This window comes from Talpa europaea, assembly GCF_964194135.1.
Source record: "Talpa europaea genome assembly, chromosome: 5".
In the NCBI taxonomy this organism is placed as follows: Eukaryota; Metazoa; Chordata; class Mammalia; order Eulipotyphla; family Talpidae; genus Talpa; species Talpa europaea.
In genome coordinates this window covers 23,718,897-23,743,940 of record NC_140071.1, presented here as the reverse complement: position 1 = coordinate 23,743,940, position 25,044 = coordinate 23,718,897, and the positions used below count along the sequence as shown (strand labels likewise).

The window sequence follows — 25,044 nt, the reverse complement described above, 5'->3', positions numbered from 1 at the left end:
CCTTAGCCATCAAATAAAAAAAGTCACTAATGATGTGAAGATAAGTAATTGAAAGTAATTTGGAGGGATATATGTGTTCATACTTGAAATCATGAGTCATGAAAAAAAGTGCTGGAATGATTCTGCTGTTCCTTTCTTGTGGTAGAGAACATAAGGTCAAGTTTGTGACAGTTGCTTAGAGGTCTATTTTAGAATGTATTATCAGTTGATTGTGGCTATAGAAAACTTTATTTGAAGACAAACACGTTTCTCTATCACCTCTAACCCCTCACTTGTGATGCTGATATAAGCAAAGAATTGTGATACTTGAAAAAGCCACTAATGACTAGGGATGCTTGGGTGGAATTTGAAAAGATAACCTAAACAGCTCCCAATGGCCAAAGATGGAATAAATTGAGCAACTCAATAAAAAAAAAAATATTGAATTTAATTCAAAATATAAAGTAAATATCCATGAGTACTTACTAATGTAAATAAAAAACTAATCAAAAATAAATGGAGAGGAGATAAATGCCTCTGTCATGTCACAGAACTCCAGATAATTCTTGCAATACTCAGCAATCAAGGAAGTGTATTGTAAGTTTCCATTCCTTAATTGTAGGTTGTCAGTAATTACTTCTTTTAAAGAAAAGAGTGAAAGCTGACTACAATTTGGTTGCTTGTTAGATACTCTTGACATAATGTACTCTCTCCTTTTCTACCTTTCAAAAATCCATAACCACAGTTAATCATGAGAATAAAAGACAAATTGTAATTTTGAGTGGTATTTTACAAAATACCTGACCCATGTTACCCCCAAATAACAAGGTCATCAAAATCAAGTCTGTCCTTATAGAGTATCATGGGATAGGCTGCTGGAACAGAGAAATGACTTTAGTTACTAATGAACTTTAGTTACTAACCATGTACCAATATTGATTCATTACTGTGGCTTAATGTTATATGTAAAAATAGGGAAAACTGGAGTGTGGGGTTTATAAGAACTATTATCCTTGTAATTCTCTGTAAATTTAGAACTATTTTGAAGCAAAATTTTATTAAACAAAACAGAACAAAACAGTCTTTTAGTAACAGAGACTAAGAGCATAAAGCATCAGCAGTCAGCCTCTCCAATTAAAAATAAAGTACCTTTTGTATAGCATTTTTCTTTATTTTGTCATGACATCATTTGTATTTCTGAATTAATATGGCGGCATTCTGTCCAAACAGACCAAAAGCAGGTACTTTCAGGTAAAATACAAGATGTCTAAAATACATAGTCAGATGTTTTGAGTTAAATCCTTAATCAGTTTTTAATTACTTGATGGAATGCAGTTCTTTTGTCTCAGTCTGAGTGGTTAATATATTTACTTATCTGGGAATGAATACTAGTGATACACTTATGAATGCTAACAAAGCACTTAATGTAGAGAAGTGTCCTCTAAAAATTCCCTGTGATTAGTCAGACTCACTGAGGCCTAAGGAAGATTTACTGTCATTACTAGCTTTTGAAATTCATTATCATGATGGTAATAATAAACATGTTACAAAAACGCTAAATTCAGTAGATGAGTTTAAAACCTGTTTTTCTGCACAAATACACAGATAATTAAGGCAGCCTTTGCCTGAGCAGTAGGGCTGTGGCTTGGTAGCATCTTCACATTGAGTTTGAGGCAAAAGCCTCGAGATTTACAGTTCTGTAGTATTTTATAATTTGTCAAGAGCATTCCTATTGATGCAATGTAGGGTAATAGATGCTCCATAAAAGTCCTATCCTCTTTCTCTTCCTTCTGTCATTTCTCATGACATTTTTGAAATTCAGGAGAAAAATTTTATTATACTAAATTAACAAAACAGAGCTGTAAAGTTGAGTCGTCTTACCAGTGATAGTTGTGTTTACTTCTAGAATTTCACCAAATTATAATTCATTGTACCCTAGAATGTTTTGGTTAATAACTTGGAGAACTTTTCATGTTGATCCTAGGCATGATTTTCTTTTAATATATGTTACATAATATAATGTGATGTAACTTTGTTAGTAGCATCAGTCTCCTATTTTTCTAAAGCCCATGCTATACCTGACACTGTACAAGAATTTAAAATATCTCAACTTATTTTCCTTGTGATTTTTTGGAAACCCAATAGTTTTAAATGTGGTTGAGCTGTCATTGTAAAATACCTTTATTTCTTTGAAAATATGACATATATATTTTACTCAAGGGACAAGTATTATAAGATAAATGGATATGAAACAAATAGTTTTCCCTTGGATATTTATTTTGCATTAAGCAACGTGAGAATGGCCACTTCTACCCACCATGATCAACAAGGGTTTCTGGAAAGATTGTAGACTAAAAAATCCTTAGACTCTGATCTCAAGAAAACTCCAGATAACCTTGGGGCCCATAGTATTTGAAAACTATCCCTGAAAGCATTCTTTTGCAGCCCATTTCTTGAACACCTTTGGGTTCTGCAGGTCCAGCAGTATGTTCTTTTAGTCCTTCTCCACTCTCTTACTTTACTGATCAAACTAAGCTCTTGTTTATTTTTAAGAAAGCATGGACTCTGTTCACATTTCTTCAGAGTTTTTATCTAGGCAACCTTTTATGTTTTCAGCTCTTTAAGTCTTTCCTCACAAGTTAGGTTTTCCATTTCCTTAATCATCTTTCTCACTCTAATTTTTTGCTGGATGCTTTCCAGCTTGCCATATTCTTATGATATTGATGCGTCCAAAACAGTATAACATATTCAAGGGACAGCTACTTGTAAACTGAGATTATGAGACAGTGTCCTTATTTCTTAAATCCCTGAGTGTTCTTGCATTCATTTATTTAATATATATTTATGAGACTTCAGTCTTTGTAGGTACTATGTTAAACAATATATAATGCAAAAATAGATGTGGTTCCTAACCACAGTACATTCACTGTAGTTGAAGAAATATATCTTAAAAATTTGTCCATTTAACAAAATAATTTTGCATAAGATAAGGTACCTTTAGTGACTGTATGACAGACTCCTGGCTGAGTAAGAAGGCATATTTTCATTCAATCTATGCTTGCTTCTGTAGGCCCTATTATGTACATAGAATCTTGTGTTTTTTTACTTTAAATGAAAGAGAGTAATATGTGGTCACTGTCATTGTAGAAGTATTAAAGGATCACTTGTGAGAGCTTTTGCCCACCCAAATGCTATTTACTATCCTATATTAAGTGGGAATAAGTATCTTTAGGACATAGTAGTATTTTTTTTGCTGACCAGTAATTAAAAGAGTATGCTGTCTAAGGAAATAGTTTTACTTAAAAAAAAAAAAAAAAAAACTACTCCTAAACTCCATTCTTGCATCACCACTTTGCCACCCATTTAGTCCCATCTGACAGATAATCTGGAGATGTCACTGCTTTCCTCTGGAATCTGGCTAATTCATTGTAAAGTTCATGTGCCACACAAATTCAGAGGTAAAGCGGAGTGACTGTGGCTTAGAGACCATGCAGTTGTGCTAGAAAAGTTGCTTGTCCATATGAGGGTGGAAAAGGCAAGGAAAAGGAGAAAAAGATGGAGGGTATTCCCAAATGATTTTGCGGAAGATTTAAAAAAGGAGGTAAGCAGGGGGAATAATTCAATTATCCTGCCTAAAACTCTGTGATCAGGTTGAGGATTAGTGAGAGAAAAGGTCAGGGAGATTGGGTAGGAATGCAAATTAAGACATTTACATCATTCTAAAATTGCCTACAGTTTCGGCATGATTCATTTCTCATAAACATATTCTATAGACTGATATTTCTCTTTTAATCTTTTATGTTATTATATAACACCATACAGTTTTTGAAGTAATAAGTTTTGTGTCAGTAATCTTAAAACAGCAAAAATATTTCGAGAATTGCCACACATATATAAAATTAGTTCTTGAGTCTTTTCCTTTTTTCTCAATTTTCTGGCACCAAGAAAAGCCTGAGATTTTATTTCTTCACAAATTTTCTTTTATTGTTATTTGCACTTATATCAATAGTTATTGAAGTAAGCAAACACAACATGTTACTTACATGAAGATGAAAGTCCTATCTTTTAAAAATATACAGAGAGGTGTAAATCACAGATACCTCTTGCTAAATTTACTAACTTCATACTTAGTATTAAAATGTTCTACAAATCACTGAACTATATAAAAGAGTGCATATAGTTCTTAGTGTTCATTGTTGAATGTCTTCAAACATTATTTAACTTAGCTTCATTCATAAGTTAAACAACATCCTATGATGAATATATTTTGTTTTAAAGAAAAAAAAATAAGTTTGGGCCTCCCTGGTGGTGCAAGTGTTAAGACGCAACCTATGAAGCAATCCACAGCCACTGCAGCATGAGTTCGATTCCTGGCCTGCCAGGGAGCAGCCCACATGGCGCAGCAGACCTCTCCTGACTCGCCCTCTACTCTCCTCAGCAGTGTACTTCAGTCAAACTGCCTGTTCTGTTCCCCACTCTGTCTCTGTTGAATCCTCTCATACACACACACCCCCACCTCTGGACTGTACCCAGCTTTTGTATGCATAAATAAATCTTTCAAAAATATTAGTTTATAAAAAAAAACAAAGTTTAATAGGTGCCACTGAATAAAGAAAGGATGAAAAAAGAGGGGCTGGACATATTTCTACTTATAGCAATGAAGAAACATTTGAATTCTAGGTAGGGACTGAAGTGAATTGGAGTGCTTTTATTCATTTAATTCATTTGTAGGTGACTAAAAATTTCTCATTGTACTGGCAGTTCCACTTAAATTACACCCAAGTGTTGGTGTGAATTGCCCAGACAATTTAAAAGAGACTTGGTTCTCAATTCTTACATATTCCATAGCAAATGTTACTCGCCTACACAACCTTGATAGTTGTTACAGACCTGGGAACATATGCTCCTGGCAGAAGCATTTTCATCCTTGACACATTACCCATTTTATTCCTCAGATAATATATGCAACTGCCAGTGGGTGAAAACCTCAATGCAGTTCAAATAAGAAATAATGCCTTTAAGTTTGTCTGTTCTCAGGAAAATATATAAACCAAGTGAAAATGGCATTCCTGTTTATTCATGTAGTACCTAAAATCCATGGAAATGGATACTTTTCAGCTTTGAAGTCTGCTGCTCAATAAGTAAATATTGATTATTTTTACAAGTATTTTGAAAAAATGTAGTACTATAAAATACATAATTATAAGCAAAACCTAAAATTTTTAATTAAGATTTTATTTGATTACATTGTTGGCTGCCTTCAATCATGATCCTTCATTTTAATTGGAAAAATTTTTTGAAATAAACAGAAAACATTTGGTATGACTTTAGATTTGTTTTTTGATCACAACAAGTTAAAGCATTAACTAAAAAAAAATAACACATCCCCAGATCTTTAGCTTTCATGCCATTTAATCCCTTTTTATTCCCGTTGGGTCTACTTCATTTGGTATTCCTAATGGTAACCTTAGTGGGTACCTAGTGAGATACTGGAAATGAGCACAGTTTTAGTGCTCAGTAAATGTTCATAGTTGTGTTTTGTACACCACAGTAAGATTTGTAATTGTAGGTAAAGTAGCAATTCACTGACTTTTGAAATCCTGCCTAACTCTCCTACCTTTCTCCCAGGAAGGACTTGATCACTCTCCTTTGTGTGCGCTGAGATCATGCTTTACAAAGTCTATCATAGAACTAATAATATTTTAGATTACACAGTTGTTTCTTTTGGACCTCACTTTCTTTTCTTCTAACATACCCCTGTATCATGTAGACTTCAATATAGAATAGATTTCTATTCCATTAGCTCACTTGATAAATAGATTAGCTAAATAATGTACCTCTGATCTCATGTTCTCATTGGTAAATTGTTGTGTTTACTGGAAAGTGTTTGAATGTTTTCAAATGTTATTTAACTTAGCTTCATTCATAAGTTAAACTTAACTTCATTCATTGGGATATTAACAAGGTAGCATATTTTCATATGCTAGTATATGAAAGCTAGCATATTTTCACTTCAAATTGTTCATATTTGAGTTTTCTGATATCTTGCTTCTACCATCTTTCATTTACTTTCCCCCACACTTCCAACCATGTGAAATGAATTTGTCTTTTAGAGATATCAAAGCATTACACCAAATAACAGATCTGACCAGGAAAGCTTTGCAGAACTTAGGAAAGTCATATGTGCTTCAAAATGTGAACCTCAACTTGAGGATAATGTGTAAGTAATAATTCTTAAGACAAAGGATATCTGAAAACCCATCAGGTCAACAGCAATTGAGACTTGGTGGGGTGAATTGCCTCTGATGTAATACTGTTGCAAAACTTAAAAGAAGGCCTTTTCATATCATTTTTCAAAAGATCTGTGCTCAATAATTGGGCTATTAGTTGGACTTTTGAAAATTGAACTTTATTTTTTTTATTTATTTTATTTTTTATTTTTATTTTTTATTTATTTATACAAGCACTGGGTACAGTCAGAAGCGCGGGAGGGTGAGAGAATTCACCAGAGCCAGAGCGGGATGCAGAGCAGGCAGAAGGACCGAAGTACACTGCTGAGGGGAGCAGCAGGCGGCAGGAGAGGTCTGCGCGCCATGCGGGACCCTCCTCCTGTGGCCCCAGGGAGCAGCCGGGGATTGAACTGGCGCTGCAGAGGCTGCGTGGGCAGCTTCGCAACCCAGCGCTCAACCGCTGTGCCACCGGGAAGGCCCTGAAAATTGAACTTTATTTAAAATTTGAAACATACTGCAAGAATTGTGTATCTTAGTAAAAGTAAATTCAACTAGATAAGTTGGTTTACGGCTATATGACCAACCTATAATTATTATCTAAAAATTTAATTTTAAGAATCTTAATGTACTGGGGTATGTTTACCACATCATTTGACTTCAAGCATAAGTAAAATAAGAGCCATCTATAAATCTGCTATCATTTCAGGAATTTAACCAGAAATCCTTTCTTCCTTTCCATTTAATGACAAATGTTTATTTCATCAGAAAGAGGGGAGACTAGAATAATTCATTCAATATTTAGAAAAATTTAATGGCAAGCATTTCCAGTAATTGGAATTGTTTAAAGTTTATAAGGCTTTATGTCAGAAATCAACTACCTTATGTAGAGCAGATATCACATGAGGGCTGGGGAACCTGAGGACTGTGGGGAGTTCTTAGGGAAGGGGGAATTGTCTTTATTTACCACAAGCCTTAGAGGGATGCAAGTGGGTAGAGAGGAAGAAGTAGGACTGAATTTTGAATTCTTCATAGTTTAATATTATGGACCAATCTTAAATTATATAGAGAAATTGGACTCCTTACATAAAAATAATTTGTCTATGAAAGTATATATTTAGTAAAATTATTGGTTTTTTCTTAAAGAATTTTTTTATGCATATGAGAACTGGGATGTAGGCCAGAGGTGTGGGGGCTGGGGGTGGTGGTGAGAAGATTCACCAGAGACGGAGTAGAAAGCAGAACAGGTGGATCTATTGAACTACACTGCTGCGGGGAGCAGTGGGTGAGACAGGAGAGGTCTGCCGTGCCATGTGGGTTAGCTCCCTGACTGGGGATCGAACTCATGGCAAAGTAGCTGGCAGTAGCTTGATAGTACTGAGACTTAACCTCTGTGCCACCTGGGAGGCCTCTAAAATGATTGGTTATTAATAATATTATTGAAGTACTACTTTGTTTAGTATATCTTACCTACTTTTAGTATAAGGTAAAAATGATTACTTGGGTTTCCACTACTGTAGTTGTCAGGACTGTTAATTTTCTAGTGAGTACCCTCTTTGCTTAGCTGATATTTCAGAGAAAAGAACTTTCTATATAACAGATTCTACACTCTACACTTCGCAGATATCACTGCATGCTGTCCTCCTGCAGAGCAGCTCTGAGAGTAGAAGAAAATAAAATTTTATAGCAGTTACATAACATGGCCCAAACCATCTAGCTAGTGGAACTCGAATTTGAACTTTACCCTGACTTCAAAATCCTACCAAGATCTATTACAAAAACTGCCTATCTAGACCAAGATGAATAGAAGTAAATGGATTTTATAACGTAAAGGAGTCATATGTAAAACTTTTTGTTTGCAGGTTGTCTTACCTAACAACATATTTCTAATCTCTTTGTTTTCTATTTTATTTATTTTAATGTATTCTATGATAAGAAAACCTTCAATGACTAAAAATCCAAATTTATATAAAAGATCTATTAAGAAATTATTGTATTAATGACTGTCTTATTACAATGTATTTATTTAAATATCTACTTCAGTGTATGTTTTCATTAAAATTCAATTAATAGTATTTGCTATCCTAGATATTGTTTCTATTACTACAGAAGTTAAAGAAAAGACAAGGTGGTTTTTAATTTGAAAAGACAAATTCATTAATGTCAGAAGCCGCTAACACAATTAGAAACAAAAGTAAAAATAAAATAAGAAACATGCTAAAAATATATGGTGCTTTGGGAGTTATAAAAATAACTAAGAAACTCATTGCCAGAGTGGGACTTAATGGATAAGGATAGATTGAATATTAAAAGGAAAAGGATAGGTAGAATTGAATTTACTGTAACTCCTATACTTTACTGAGATGGGCTAGATGTCAAGTAACCTCTTGCTTGATATATGAAGTGCTTGGCATTAGGTATTAAAGATAAAACTGAAAAAGGAGGAGGAGGCTAGACTATGGATTGCCTTGAAAACCAAGGTAAATTTTTTTTTTCACTTAATTGAGGAAGTCATTGATAGTTTTTGATCTGGTAAGCTACATATTAGGTTGCTCTGAGACTAGTGGGTAGAATTGATCAGATTCAGTAAAGGGGAGACTCTTGATAAATAGCTGTGTCCAAACTAGAGGAATAACAATGGAAATGGAAAGAGAATGGATAGGAAAAACAATTTTGTAATAAAATATACAGGACATAGAAATTGAGAGTTAAGGAAAAGAGAAAGACTCAGTACACAAGAGAAATTTTCAGGACAGAGTCAGGAAGGAAAACTCATGAGCAGGTAGGCAAGAGTCTCATAAGGTCAGTTTTCAAGAAAATATTCAGTGCTTAAAAATAATAACTTATATAGTGCTTCTAGAGTGGGTGATAACTGTATTTTCCTTAGCTAGCTAAGGAATGAATCTTCATTAACTGAAAATGCTTTTATTATGGCAAAAATTATACAATTATGTCCATAAAGTAGAGTCAATGATACTTTTAAGGAAAATTTTAAGGTTTAATGGATCTTCATATTGATATCGAGATATCTAATGGCTTTAGATCATTTTAAATGTCACTAATAAAAAGTTAGAGTGATAAACATTATTGCTATGATAATGGATTATACTTTATCCTTTTCATCTGTATTGATGAAGGAAGGATACAATATAATTTTTCCTTAAAAAAATAGTGTTATCTTAATGAGAGAACACAAGGATGTCTAATAAAATGGGTATTTTTCAATGGGATCTAAGCTGCTCCTCACAAAATGGCATTTCTTCTGGTAAGGAGAGGTAAATAAATACCAAATATGTCACCAGCAATTATGTACAAGGTTTGCTATATGCTAGGATCTATAATTTGCATATATTATTTTATCTGTAACCCCCTGCACATTTGGTTCTGTAGTAATCTTCACTTTACAGATGAGGACATTTAGGATTAGAGAGCATCTGGTAAGAATTTCTGGATGAAGTCAGCTGCAGTGGTAATCTTCAAGGGCAAATGAATTAATTCAGTATAAATTCAGGTGTGAGGACCAAACAGCCTGGTGATTGATTATGCGAATAATTAGATTTAGTACCAGGAGTTATCTAGGCTGGCTCCAATGTTTCTGACGTGCAAATTAAGTATAAGGTTGTTTCATTTCCTGACATAGGATACCTATGAGGAATGTATGAGGCAGAGGATATGAAGAGTTTGAGCTTCAGCACACTGATGAGTGTGAGATATTCAAGGGTGTCGATTTAATGGACTGCTGATTATGAGGATCAGGAAGCTTAAAAGACAGAAATGCACTGGAGAAAAAGTTTTTGGAGTCATCAGTTATGAAGTAATCATTAAAGACATGAGTGAGTGCATAATATTGTCCAAAGAACATGTGTAGGAGAAAGGCCAAAAAGGCTATGTGTGATACCCAAGGGAATAACAATGATAAAGGAGAGGGCAGAGAGGGACTCACAGAGCAGACTGATTGGAGTGTCCAGAAAAGAGAAAATCCTCAGAGGACACATAATTTCATTTTAGAATTCAGTGATGTCACTTCTTTGTGAAATAGCTATTATGGTATTGCATTGCCGCTCTTCTCTTTTCTGTCTTTAGTGTTTCACTGTCTTTAGTATGGCACTCTTTACATTTCCTTTGCGAGGAGAAAAGAAAATTCATTGAAATTGCCAGCTCTTGATTGATTGACAAGGGTATTTGTTTTTTCTCCATAAGTATATATGTAGATTTTAATAGAAAGACTGGATAAATTTTCAAAATAACAAATATTTAATTTTTATATAGTCCTGAGGGGTTGGGACAAGGGGAGAGAGGGCCTACTATAGTTTTGTCTTGTAACTCTACTTTTATCCAAGGAGTGATTTATAATTAGGGCTGATAGTAACTTTGGAAGATTTGTGCAGATCTATACCTTACCTAATTGTCACCCAAATAGTATAAGTAGGAGAATTAATGTAAAATATAAATATCTTGGTTAGTAGAAATGTCTGCCATAGGAGTTTATATTATATATGCAATAACAGTGGATTGACTGACTCATGTCTCCATAGACTATTTCATGAGCTATTGGTTGATTTGTTCCTTAATTTTTTTAAAAAAAGATTTATTTATTTATTTATTTATACATGCACTGGGTACAGTCAGAAGTGCGGGAGGGTGAGAGAATTCACCAGAGACAGAGCGGAGAACAGAACAGGCATACTGACAAAGTACACTGCTGAGGGGAGCAGCGGGTGGCAGGAGAGGTCTGCGTGCCATGTGGGACCATCTCCCGATCAAACCGGCACTGCAGAGGCTGCAGGCAGCTTCACAGCCCAGTGCTCAACCACTGTACCACCGGGGAGGCCCATTTGTTCCTTAATTTTTATACAGTAACAGCATAGTTACTGTGTGAAAAAGTCATTACAGTATAAATAATCCAGTATAAATAATAACAGAATTGCCTATTCTGTTAATTATAATGTCAGTCAACTTTGAAAGAACCCCAATGAAAATAAATAACATATCCATCTTTGATGAATTTAGTTGTGCCATATTAACTTGAAATAGTCTTTTATTTTCTCCCAATTTTTTAATTGGGAGAAATTTTAAGATGAAATAAAAAAGCTTGAAAAGATGTTCTTTATAGACATGTTGAAAAGTAAGTCAGAAATATTAAAGAATTGTTTGGAAAAATAGTGGCAGTATATTTAAGGTAGTTGTTCAATGAAGCAGTAAGAGTACAAATTTTAGGTGGATTCTAGTTTCAAATATAGAGAAGATATTGTTCAACTGTTTTAGAACTTAGGTTCCAATTAAGGGAGAATATCGTAAATATTGGCAGTACTGTGAAGCCATCGCTAGTCTCTAATCCATGGTTGACCTAATCTGTGCTCCTAGAGAATTATTTGTATTATCAACATTTTGTTGTACTCTTTCCTGATGTTAATTCTGATCTATGATTAGAAATTTAACATTAATATAAAGTATTTCAAAGTACCTTCAAAGAATCTTCTCCAAAGCAGTATTTTTTAAAGGTAGATCTTCTGATATTATATTTTTCTCTTGTAAAATTCATATTCTATGTTAAGTGTATGTTAGATTAATTTGTGCTTCTTTAACAGGTAAATGGGGATATGGATGTTCTTGAATTTATTTTGTATAGAGCTTTATATCAAATACTTTTTAGAATTCTATGATCATAATGCTGTGTTTTAAGCATATATAAATTTAATTTATAGCCATTGAAAGAGTTACCTTATTTACAAAACAAATACTTTCTTCTTATTCATTTAGTTCACTTTTTTAGTAGTAGTTTTTAGGGGGGTATTAAGGAGCTTGTTATGTTTATATCTTAAAATCTCATTTTCTTGTCTGTTATAGGTTTTATTGGGATTTAATAATGCTTATAATGATGGTTGGAAATCTGGTCATCATACCAGTTGGAATCACATTCTTTACAGAACAAACAACAACACCATGGATTATTTTCAATGTGGCATCAGATACAGTTTTCCTTTTGGATCTGATCATGAATTTTAGGACTGGGACTGTCAATGAAGACAGTTCTGAAATCATCCTGGACCCTAAAGTGATCAAGATGAATTATTTAAAAAGCTGGTTTGTGGTTGACTTCATCTCATCAATCCCAGTGGATTATATCTTTCTCATTGTAGAAAAAGGAATGGATTCAGAAGTTTACAAGACAGCCAGGGCACTTCGCATTGTGAGGTTTACAAAAATTCTCAGTCTCTTGCGTCTGTTACGACTTTCAAGGTTAATTAGATACATACATCAGTGGGAAGAGGTAAGATTATCTTTTACTATTTTAAAGCCACTATATCATGAGATCGTTTACTAAAACTGTTTTTAAATGAACAACTGCTATGTGTGGTGAGTTTTTTGCAACTCAAAGAAAAAGAAATATTCTTTTTTGGTATATAAGTGATACATATTTGTGTATTTAAAATATATGGTTAAATACTGAATTTGAATCAACTGAAGAATTATTGATTATAAAATAGTTGTTTTTATGTCAGTTAGTCTTTTCAAAAAATCTAGTTTAACAAATTTTAAGCCAGTGATACAACCCTTCTTCCACCATTAGATTTTTAAATATCTAACATGAATATATCACGTATCATCTTTAACAAAGATGTGTAGTATCTGCTAATCTGCTTTGTATCACTAGATTAATGAGATGGTATATATATCTATATATATCTATATAGATATATATACTTCCTCTAATACTGAAATACAGAGAATTTATATTTGAATAACACAGATTATTTTTTGAGTATTTATAAGTTGTATCTGTAAAGACTGATCTTAGCATAATTTGTTCATTGTTTTGCTTTGCGTATACTTATTTATTATAGTTTCTCCGTATTAATTAATTTTATAATAATGAAAAACAGCATATCCAGGAGAGAAATTATTGCATAGAAAACACAAATAATACAGTTTATAAAATACAGTGAATTTGGCCATTATTTTATTAGATAGGGCCTCTGTTGTTCTTAGGCAGTTTGTGGGACCTGAAAGGACCCAACCACATGGAGTTTCTGAATATCTGAGTTAAATGTTCCTACTTCCAAAGTCTGCATATTACTCTTTTGACTTTCTTTTCCTCTAAATTTGTCTTTTTAAATTAGTTGTAACCTAAATTTTATTGTTTGCATAAAAATGTGTGTCAAAAAGACCTCCAGAATGCCTTAATCTGCACTAATAGAAACAATATGCTGGATGAATTGTCCCTTTACTCACTACAAAAATTCTTTTCAGCAGTTTTAGGTTGAATTACATCTTGGAATTTAGTTTAAGAAAATCATAAAATAGAACTTTTGTGAACATTAACTCTACTTTCTATGAGGTTATAGCAATTTTTTGTGTATGCATGTCAATGACATTTTGGTTCACAGGATTTCAAGAAAGGACATGCAGTAATAAAAAGTGCAGAAGATATTGCTGAAAAGGAATAAATACAAATCATTCTTAAAATATGGATATGGATTATATTTAAAATCAAATGAAGCACACTTGAGAAATTGGATTCATCTAGTAATATGTCTCCGTATGGCATAGTCCATCTAAAATATAATAAATGTTTGGTTGTCAAGACAGTATAGCAGTTTGGTATTAACATCAAGATGATTATTGATAATAATAGCTAATATGTAGTGAGGCTTGATATATGTCATTATATATTTTATTATTTCCATGATTTAATTTCATTCAATCTTCCTGTTCTCTGGTAACTTGCTAGATCAGTTAGCAATGGCTGGAACTGGCAATGGAATGTTGGTGTCTGGTTCCATAAACAAAGTTCTTAACACAAAACTAGAAAACTGACTACAACATGCATTCTTTTCATGCTTGCATATTAACCTTTTTGGCTTCCTTTTTTATCTAAATTTATTTCTTAAATTAGACATAGCCTGGATTTTATTGCTTGTATAAAAACTAGAACCAAAAATCATTTATTGATGAATACCTTACTTTTAGTGATAAATGCCTTACCACTCTGTCATTTTATAGAGTTAATAAGAAAATTGTAAGAAACTTTTCAAAATTAAGATTGTGGTCCATCTAATATAGGAGTGAATATTTACCTCTTAAAACATGGACACAAAAAATTATTTTAACAAATACTCTGTGAGGAGAAAATACTATGATATAAATACTCAGTGAATTGAGAATACAGTGGGCATTGTGGCTATTTTTATTGTCTTATAGTTTATAGTTTAACCCAGTTTCCCTTGAGAATGGCAGCAGGATGAGCAGATGGCCTCCTATCAGGTAAAATGGAAACCATGTGGTCAGAGAAGAGGACACTGCTTAACACTGACGTCCTCTCTTTCCTGGCAGCGGTCAGAGGCACCTAGATCTGTGTAACACGATGCTGTTTTAAAGATGCCATGATATTATTCAAAAGCATCAGCTCGCTGCTGTCCTTACTGAAAAAAAATGTAATTTAACATGCACTTACAGATATTTGGTAATCAAACACACTGAAGACAGACTTGTGAGTTGGCAAGATTTTTCTTATAAATAAATGACCTTGATAATAAATAAGCTCGTTTGAGTGAAGAATATACTTTTGGTTATATGATATCCCAATGTAACATCACTTACATAATGGATATAGAATTTCTGTTAGTAATACTTTCAAGCCAGGAAAAACAGCTATGATTAATCCAACATTTAATGCAAATTTATTATTTTATCACCTACATGGTTTAAACCAAAATAGCAAAAAAGCTTGAATGGCTCCAAACTGGTAAGTCCCTACCTGATTTTTATAAATGCCACCAGGATGTGTTTACAAGTAGAAGCACAACACAAATAAGTCATAGAAGTTGCTTGGTAAAGATTTGGAATAAGACTGCAGAGGAAGATGTGAGTTCACCCACATGTCTTTGAGTTCTGAATGTTTTAGTCCCAAGCTGGTTAATGCTAAATTCAGCAAATTTGGGGAAGTAATGTGTGAAGTCTGGAAGCTGCCACTGTTCTAAATGAATCATTCCCAAGAAAAGTGGCTGCTTTCTATAGGAAACTGCTTCTATCTTCAATAATACATTTTTCCCCAGTCTGAATTAGTTCAACTGAAAAACAACAAGAAGTGCCAAAGCCAGATAAACTGGAGAAACATTGTGAATGAAATACGGAAACTTTAAAATTTAGACCTTATGTTACTATCAAGTTGAATGTAGTGGCTAACACAGGGAAAGAGCTGATTTGACCAACTAATTTATGAAACACGTGGTGTTAAGAAGTCAGGAAGGAAGTTGTTTTCATGTGGCAATTATAAGATCAATCACTTTCAGATGCAAAAATAGAGCTCTCTGACACTATACTGAAACTTATATATATTTCCAGGTGAGGTGAAAATCTGGGGCAATTAGATAAACCAGGCCAAAATATTCCTTTTTCTGTATTCCTTAAAAATCAGGTGAATCTTTTCCATTCTTGTATTTTGGATTTTCTAAATTCAGTCATTCTCTAAATTGAACATTATTGTCGTTATTATTATATCTCAAGTTAAGTTGGTGATCCAAGCCAAAATATTATTTTGGAATCTGTCACAAAAGGAACTAATTCTCTGTAATCCTCAAAAAGATTCATATGGTGAGGAAATCCCCAGAAATTAAATAAAATATTATTAATAATTTGTGATAGTCACAAACTGCTGAAGAGAATAAACAGTAAATTAAGTGATAAAGTATGATATTATTCAATTCTAAAAATAAAGAGTTCTAGGAACCTTGAATGCTACATTTGCTGTTCCTACTCACCTTTTATTAAAGGGGGTGATGATTGAAATTATTATAGATTTAGGAAATAGTAACTGAAAAGAGAAATACTACTCTGCAATGTTATCTGTTTGTAGTACTCAATGTCATATGAAGCATAAATCTTTCATGGGTAATGTGAAAGAACTGTGTTAAAGGCTTGATGCTTACATAATAATTATGACTTTAGAATACTCCATCCAGTATTTTATATTCTGCTCCTCATTTACTACTCCCTTAATGTCAGCTGTGTAGATTTGAGACATATCACAATTCACTAACTCCATTTTAGGGCAAGAAAGAGGACATGAGTTTTTGATCTTTTTGGATGGAGGGATAATCTGATAGATAGCAATTTCAGATTAATCTAGATAGCAATTTCAGAATTTAATAACAAATTCTTGAACATTGCAATTCTCTCTAGAAATATTAGATTTTTATGTTGATTTAGATTTATATGCAAATTATGTTTAACAACAGAACATTAATAAGGAAATGTATTTTATGGGCAGCTAATACAGATTACACTTTCTGTCTTTGGTTAATTTTAGCGTTCTAATGAGTTTAGATTAAAAAATAAGTCTTGCTATAAATTGCCCATCTATAATTATACAACTCATATTCTAACTGCTTTAATGTTCTAGAAGACACACAAAATTCTAAGACTTGCCAATAACAAACACCAGTATTTTCCTATCTTGCCCCCTACTAGAATTTAGAGATGCTCCCCATTGCCTGTAACATCAAATCTGTGTCTCTTCACTGTGCTTCACCAGCAGACTTTTCCCTAGTCTCACCATTGTCACTTCATATTTGAACTAGCAACTCTTTTTTGTTTGTTTTTTAGTTTTATATTACTTCTTCCAGAGAATAATTCCTCTGTTTCTCTAATTTTGTATATTCTGCACCTCATAGTTGGAAAGCATTTATATTCTATCACTCATTTAAAAACTAGGCTCAAATTCATCTCCAAAAAATAATCCACATTGATGGGCTGTAGACCATAGAATGGTCAGTACCTTTACTTTGAACAAGCCTACTTAGTTCTCTCTGCATTTGTTCATATTGAGAAGTTAATTGCTAAAGCTTACGTATATGCAGTTTCCCTTTCTTTGACTGGACTTAAATGTCTACAGGGAGGAGTCAATATCAACCTTGAATCTTCTTGTACATTATAATAGTTCTAAACACAGTAGGTTTTCTGAGCACATGTTGCCACTAAATATATCACAAAATAAAACCAATACATGGCTATCTTCCGTTTTCTAAATCTGTTGAATAATTTCAAGGGAATAGTCCGTCTTCACTTCCAAGCATTTACTGAGTAGTTTCTATGTACAAATGCTGCACATGAGAATACAAAGTATATCCCAGCTTCAGAGAGCTTCAGATACTTGAACTGGGTTTCCCAGCTGGAGTCTGGATTACCAAGATGAACAAAATAGACCAGATGAATGTATTCTAATGTGCCATGAAGTACAAGTAGCCTAGCGCAGTAGTTTTATATCTCTAGAACCTGAGCTGGAAAGGGTATGAATTAAGGGACAGAAGTTTGTGCTAATGTTGGACTTAATAAAGTGTTACTGAGGAATTTTAGGCAGAGATTAATGTTTTAGATGCTAAAGAGTGAAGAGGATTGGAAACTATGGAAGATCGAGAGATTTATCACTTATTTGCATATTTATATACAGCTAGTCAAAAGCAGGACTTTTATCTCAAGATGATTTTACTTGCCAAGTACTCTTGCCCTTGAAATGTGTGTATCGAATAATAAATATGATGAAGACTTAGGATGTCTATTTTGAAATGTTTGGTTATTGAAATATAAATTACATTTAATTAAATTGTCTATTGAGACAATTACATTTGAAATTTATATATCACATTATCAGAAAAATAGTGATGTGAAATGAATCCTATACTAGAAATTAGAATATATGGATGTTTATTCAAATTGTATCTTTTATTTTCTATTTAATCTAGGGAGCAGCACGTAAAGTGACTTATTTGTGCCTACAAACTTAATAGAACAATTATAAAGCTCATAGGAAATACATGGAAATAATTAAGTTGAAGCAATCCTATAATATTCATAAACAGAAGATTCATGACACGACACTGTCAGAGTCAGATTAGCACAATGACTAACTCTAACACTTGTATGAGTTGCCTATTTCCTGCAGGTACATATTGATTCTGCTAAAGACCACTAGGTGTCCTCTACTGGTTACATTACTTTAGGGTTCTATATTCTAGAATATCGAAATTGTATTTAAAGTTGCTCTCTCAGTATCATCAGCTCATCTCAGTATCATTGCTTGGCTGCCCATGGCTAAATAAAATGGATGATGATGGATATCCATATAAAAATAGTTTTTTATCTTATACTTTCTTTTAGAGTAAACAAAGAAATAAGTTCCTTCTCAATAGAATCATTTTTATTCTGAAAGAGTTGTTTTCAGTATTATACAGTGTGGGTTTTAGCAGAGTATCTATTAAAATAGATACTCTGAAGTTTTAAAGTTTAATATGAGTTTTTTTTTTGACTGTGAAATGCTGATAAATCAAGACAACTAAGAGATTTACAAAGTGGATGTGTATGTGTGTGTGTGTGTTAAAAGTATGACATATAATTTTATGAATGCTTTTTCTCAGTGCCCTGTAAAAGATTTGTAAAATCCTGATATTTTTGAAGTAGAAATCTTCAGATTAATAGTAAAATATGGTATCAAATGTGCAATGTTCAGGTCCCTATTTTAAGTTAAAAATATTAGGCTTTCTTAATACCCTGGCATTGCCCCAATCTATATTCCTGCTTTGCATGTTTTTGTACATTTCCATGGCTATAACTTGATGGTAACCAGACTCATATCCAAAGTTTCAAAATTATGTACCCCCTTGCCTCAATGCGTGACATCTCTGCAAAGATCTCTCGAGTTCCTCTAACTCAGTGTGTTCCTTTTCTCTTCGAATCTCTTTTTTACTGGTTTCCTGTTGCTCAGATCAGATTTTTTTTTTAAAGATTTGTTTTTCCAGGGCCTCCGCCGTGGTGCAGCGGTTGAGCGCTGGGTTGTGAAGCTGCCCGCAGCCTCTTCAGCACCGGTTCGATCCCTGGCTGCTCCCGGGCCACCGGAGGAGGGTTCCACATGGCGCACAGACCTCTCCTGCCGCCCGCTGCTCCCCTCAGCAGTGTACTTCGGTCCTTCTGCCTGCTCTGCTCCCTGCTCTGGCTCTGGTGAATTTTCTCACCCTCCCGCTTCTGGCTGTACCCAGTGCTTGTACAAATAAATAAATAAATCTTAAAAAAAAAAAAGATTTGTTTTTCCATACCCTGGTTCTTACCAGGGTACAGACCAGAGGCGCAGGATGGTGAGAGTACACCAGAGACAGAGAGGGGAACAGAACAGGCACACTGACTGAAACACACTGCTGAGGGGAGCAGCAGGCGAGACAGGAGAGGTCTGCCACGCCATGTGGGTATCTCCCTGGCTGGCTGGGATCGAACTGTTGTTGCAGAGGCTGCAGACAGCTTCACTGCCTGCGCCACCATGGAGGCCCTTAAATCAGAAATTTAAGAGGTATTTTTAGCCTCTTTTTCTTTCAACTTTCATAGCTAACAATAACCAATTCCTACATGGTTTTACTTCTTGAAAGTGATTTGAATTCTTTATTCTTCACTCAGGCCTCTCTACCATCATCCTAGTCCAATTCAACATTAGTCATTTCTTATATAGATTTTTATATAGATTTTTATTTACGAGCTATGAGACTTTAAAATTCACCCCTTGCTTGTCTTTTAAGAGCCTCAAGTTATATTTTTTGAAGAGCAAATAGTACCATGTCATTCATCTGCCAAAAATATACCTGTGACTTTTTATTAACAGTATGGCAAAATCCGAAATTCAAGGCCCTTTAAAATCTGATTTTTTCCTCCTCCACTCTAGTCTGGAAACTACTTGCATATTGTTTTTAAACTATGGTAAACCTGTTTATGTTTTTCAAATGTGCTTTTTTAATGCCTTTATATGTGTTTTTCATTTTTGTTAGAACTTTGTTCCTTTAGCCAACACCACTTTATCAATCATGTTTTGTTGCTTTGATTTTTAATTTTAATCTAAGCTTTCTTGGGTAGATTAGTCTTAATCTCCCAGATAAACATTAGTTCCACCTATAATATGCTGGCATAGCCCCAGGGGCTTTTGCTTTGTAGTAGTCATCACTTTTGTAATTTCTCATAAACTGTGTCTTTCCAACTATATTTTAAATTCCAGAAAGACAAGATCATAGCTTTCCTGTATCTTCAGTTCCTAGTATAGTGTCTGAGAAATAATAAGGCCCAAGAATACACAGATCAATTAATTTATGCATGCAAGGGAATTTTAACTCAATAGAAAAAGCAAGTATGTAAACAGCAGTACACAAGAAATCATGACAAAATCATTGAAGTTTCTCATTTATGATAGAGATGATCATACTTTTCTGCTCAATCTTATCAAATTGTCTTGAGATATTGCTTAACATACTTTGTCACTATAAAATTTATATATGTAAATTATTTTTATTAAAAATGTTCTAGTTTAAAATATGAAAAATCTCATCACATTGCCCAGCTCTTGACTGCCCTTTAGTGTGCTTACTGATTTTCCAAATATCAGAAATATTAAACTTGCTATTATGAATTATTTCTGTTCAAACTATACCGAGTGGAGAATAAAGTTGCAAATGATCTGGATAATTTAGGGCAGAATACATTCAACCCACAATTATCTGAAGTTTTTGGGTAAAAATCTCAGTTTTTTCTTTTGTTATCAATGCGGTCATAACGCATTATGGCTACTGCTATTTTAGAGTGAAAATTTGCAATCCTATTTGTTCATGAGTATTGGACACATGATTTGTGATGTATTTCTGTTTTAAATTGGAATTCTTCCTCAACTGTCAGAGTATTTTGTAATGAACATCTGTTACTTTCATTATCTGGTTAATTATCTCAATTGAACAGACCACTTAGGTTGGTCTTATGGTACTCCTGTCTACAAATAAGATAGGTGTGACACATGACATAAATTGGAAAGTGGTACAGTGGCACCCAAGAATATTTTGTTGTTACAGTGAGGTGAAATTATATTTCTCTCTGAAGTAAATGTTGAATATACTTATCTAATCATAAAGGGAAAATGTGGGCTTTTCATTGTCAGCTTCTAACAATTCAACCTTTCTCTTTAGTCAGATAAAATATCAAAGTGTTTTTGTTAATTTGAAATGTCTTAGAAAACAAAATTATGTTTGCTCAAAAGTAGTGGTTGATTCATATTTCATTGAACAAAGCATAATCACTGAAATATATCAGAAATTGTTACAGAAAGTTTCTAAGACATTATAACTGTGTTATGAAAGCTCAAGAATAAATAAAATTAGAATTTTTTAATTGCACTCTGGGTAATAGATGAGAAAGACCTACTTTGCCTTCTCTTTCTGTCTTGCTGATGTATGCACTCTAGATTTTGTATTAGAGGAGTCGTGTCTTAGTGTGAAAAGAAAATACATTTGCTTGGTTATATAATTCTGGTGGCTATTTTGAGTTAAATCTGCCATTTAGGCCATTTTTTTTTAAGAGAACCAAAATCTTTTTCTTATTACATCTTAAAGTGAAAGCAGACATTGAATTGAGGATACTGGAAACTAGTCCCAGGATTCTGTATTGTTCAAAGCAGCTGCAAAGTAAGAGAATGCTAGTAGATATTTTGAGGTAGTCTTACCTACCAGGAGGGTGGAATAAGAAAGGGTTACCTGGTGAGATTGGTCATTAGGAGGGATATTTGCAAAATAGTGCTAATTTTATCTTAATGTGTTGCTTGTTTTGTTGTTGCTGTTGGAGAGAGAGATGAACTGGGTGAATATATAAAATAAAGTAATTTTAGCTTATTCAAAATGAAAATCATACGTTGCACAAGTCATTCCAAATACTTTTCTCTCATTTAGAAAATGTGGATGATGGCTTCTACAAAGAATAAAAAGTTGTTTTAATAATCAAAGAGAAAAATTCATATGAAAGTGCTTTGTAAACTCTAAAGTGGAAGGTTTAAGTAGTGTAAGCTATAAGTAGTCACATTATTTCACTGACATTTTCATGGAATTGGTAAGGATGGCATTCCCATCTTCTTGAATATCTTGATCATACTATAACAGGGTGGTCCCCAATACCACGATGTAAATGGTAGAATTTGGGTTGTTGTTAGTGGGTGTTTTGGTATTTAAAACCCAAGAGCTATAACTACCTAATAGTATCTAACAGTAATCCTGGATAATCAACTTCCTTTGTGGCTCCCAACACTGTTTTAGTATGGGAAACAGTTGTCTGTCACTTTAAAATTCTCATACCTGTGATACTGAGAAGTAGGATTAATGGTCACAATTGGCTGGCATTGAGTTACAGGCATTCAAGTTTACTGCTTTTAACAATGTTGTACAATTAAAAATGCACCCCCATTTTTACCTAATCTGAAATTTAGGAAAATGCAACTTTAGCTAACCTTGTCCCCTGCCACTGTTCTTTTTGTATAGTAGCAAAATGATTTTGTAATGACAGTAATTTCCAAAAAACGTAATAAAATTAGTCAGAAAAGAGTTTTTGAAGAACTTTGAGATTCATCATATTTTAGGCTCATGTAAGTTATTTGCTTTACAATAATCTTATAACATATGAGGTTCTTTGCATAGATTATATATTCATTCTTGTAAGATCTAGCAAGGTTCTTGTAAGATCATGACTTGTAAGATCAAGAAAAATTTCTAAATGACTAGTTTTCTGTTCTCAGACATTTCTTGGGAATTTGAAATTAGTGACTAAAATTTCACATTTGGGATATGATTCATTTATGTTTTATGGCTTTCTTGCTTTAAAAGTATCCCATTAAACTTCAAATATACTTTAAGCCATTACCAGGTAACTTCTTAGTAGGCCATTGGTTGGCAGGCAATGAGAGCAATTCTTAAGCAGTCAAGAATAATTCTTTATACAGAAAAGATAGGTGCATGAGTTTTAATGTCGCCACTGAATGAGAGAGCATGCATTTGTGTGAGAGAGGGGGTCCACCAGAATGTGGGAAGTTTAGTTGGGCTGCAGATGAGACAGAACAGCAGCAAGAGATTAAAAAAAAAATCACAGTTTTGCTGAAATCTTCCTTTTGCCGAATCACCAGTATTTGCCTAATATGAAAGATGAGTGTTTCCATTTTTCTAAGTATTAATGTTGGGAGTCTTACCAACTAAATCAAGCATCTCCTGTCTCCATTGTCATGAAATTAGAAGATGACTCAGTGATTTCAGATGAAAAATATTTCCTTTTAGCACATGTTTTTGAAAGAATTTTGTTTAGTAATAGATATATATTATTTGTACTCTTAAATGTATGATTCTATACATCAAATTAAGCATTGTATATGTAACTGTATACTAACTATTCTAAATAAAAATGAGACTAGGCAAATACTTTCTTACTTTTCATTTGTAAACTTCACATCTTTATATTATCAAATATAATATTTAGCATATATTAATTAGCCATCACCAGAGGCTGAGCACTGTGCTACATATAAGAAAAATCTAGATGAGAGATGAGGTATTGGGGTGACAATAGTGGGGCTACCAAATGACATTCTTTCTAAGCTTGAATAGTGCTTAGAAGATTGATGGACAATAGGCACCAGAGGGAACTGATATTTACCTTGGGTGACTCCTTCAGAGCTGCCTATTGGGTATATCAATTATAAGGCATTTTTATTTTACTTAGTTTTTGTAAGTGAACTCAACCTTAATAGGAATTTAAATCATTCTATTAATGGAACTACTATTCCAAGCTTCAAAACATCAGATTTAGTGCTAATTTAATAATTTATTAAATGTGGATGGATATTTCCATAATTTAATTTCTTAATTTCCACACTAGAATGGATAAAAATGCTTGATTTTTAGACCTTTGCCCAATAAAACAGAGAACAATAAGTATTATGAATATATGCCTGTGTCAGGATAATTCTTTTACTAAGAAAATTTATTGTACTTGAAATCTTGAGAACTCTTGAAATACAAGCATTAAACAACAAGATCTTAAGTGTGGCTCATAATATATCCATTTTACTTAGAATATATTTTCTTAGAATGTATTACTTGGAATGGATTACTTTTGATTTATTTTTCAAGTAATTCAGGTTTGAAAATTACTTAAAAATCAAATACTTAATAATTCTTAAACTATTGGTAAATATTACTATCATATCTTCAATCACTTTTGAATTCTATACCTTGTTACAATGTATTGAAACTTGTTTTATGGCTCAGAATAGGACTTAGTGACTGTTCTATATGTACTCTGCTTTAAAAAAAATGTGTTTTCTGCTGTTAATAGTTAAAGTGTTTTGTAATTGCCAAATAGTTCAACTAATACTTTTATTCAAATTGTCTGCATCTATAGTGATTTTATAACTTCTTGTTCTGACAATTCTTGAGAGGAATATTAAAATATATAACTGTATTTTGGATTTGTCCATCCCTCCTTTCAGTTCTATCAGTCTTTACTACATGTGCTTTGAAATTGTGCTATTAATTTCATGCCTAGTTAGGAGTGTATGTCCTCTCGATGAATTACTCTCTTTATTAATATAAAATGACCCTTTTAATTCTGATACATACTTTATATTTTTTGACCATTCTATTGCAACTTAATACAGCTAAGGTATATCTTTTCCATGTTTTATTTTCAACTTATTTTTATTTTAAAGTAGGTCTCATATATGGCATGTAGTTGAATCTTGTTTTGACAATCTTTTCTTTTCAAACTGTTTACATTTAATGTTTTGATTGCTATAGTTGAATTTATTTATTTATTTATTTATTTTTTTAATAGAGGCATGCTTTTATTTATTTGTTTTGCTGGTTTGTTTGTTTTGTTTATACATGCACTGGGTACAGTCAGAAGTGCGGGAGGGAGGGTGAGAGAATTCACCAGAGCCAGAGCGGGGAGCAGAGCAGGCAGAAGGACCGAAGTACACTGCTGAGGGGAGCAGCGGGCGGCAGGAGAG

The 25,044-nt window shown here is 33.3% G+C and overlaps 1 protein-coding gene across 1 annotated transcript in view; it reads left to right on the top strand.

Annotated features, from left to right (window-relative positions):
* HCN1 (hyperpolarization activated cyclic nucleotide gated potassium channel 1) overlaps positions 1-25,044 on the top strand; it is a gene marked incomplete at both ends in the record, with an annotated part of 317,617 nt that overhangs the window by 26,095 nt on the left and 266,478 nt on the right. The window contains one exon of the mRNA XM_084234155.1: positions 12,054-12,477. Within this exon, the coding sequence (XP_084090281.1) occupies positions 12,054-12,477 (424 nt within the window). The remainder of the gene's footprint in view (positions 1-12,053; positions 12,478-25,044) is intronic.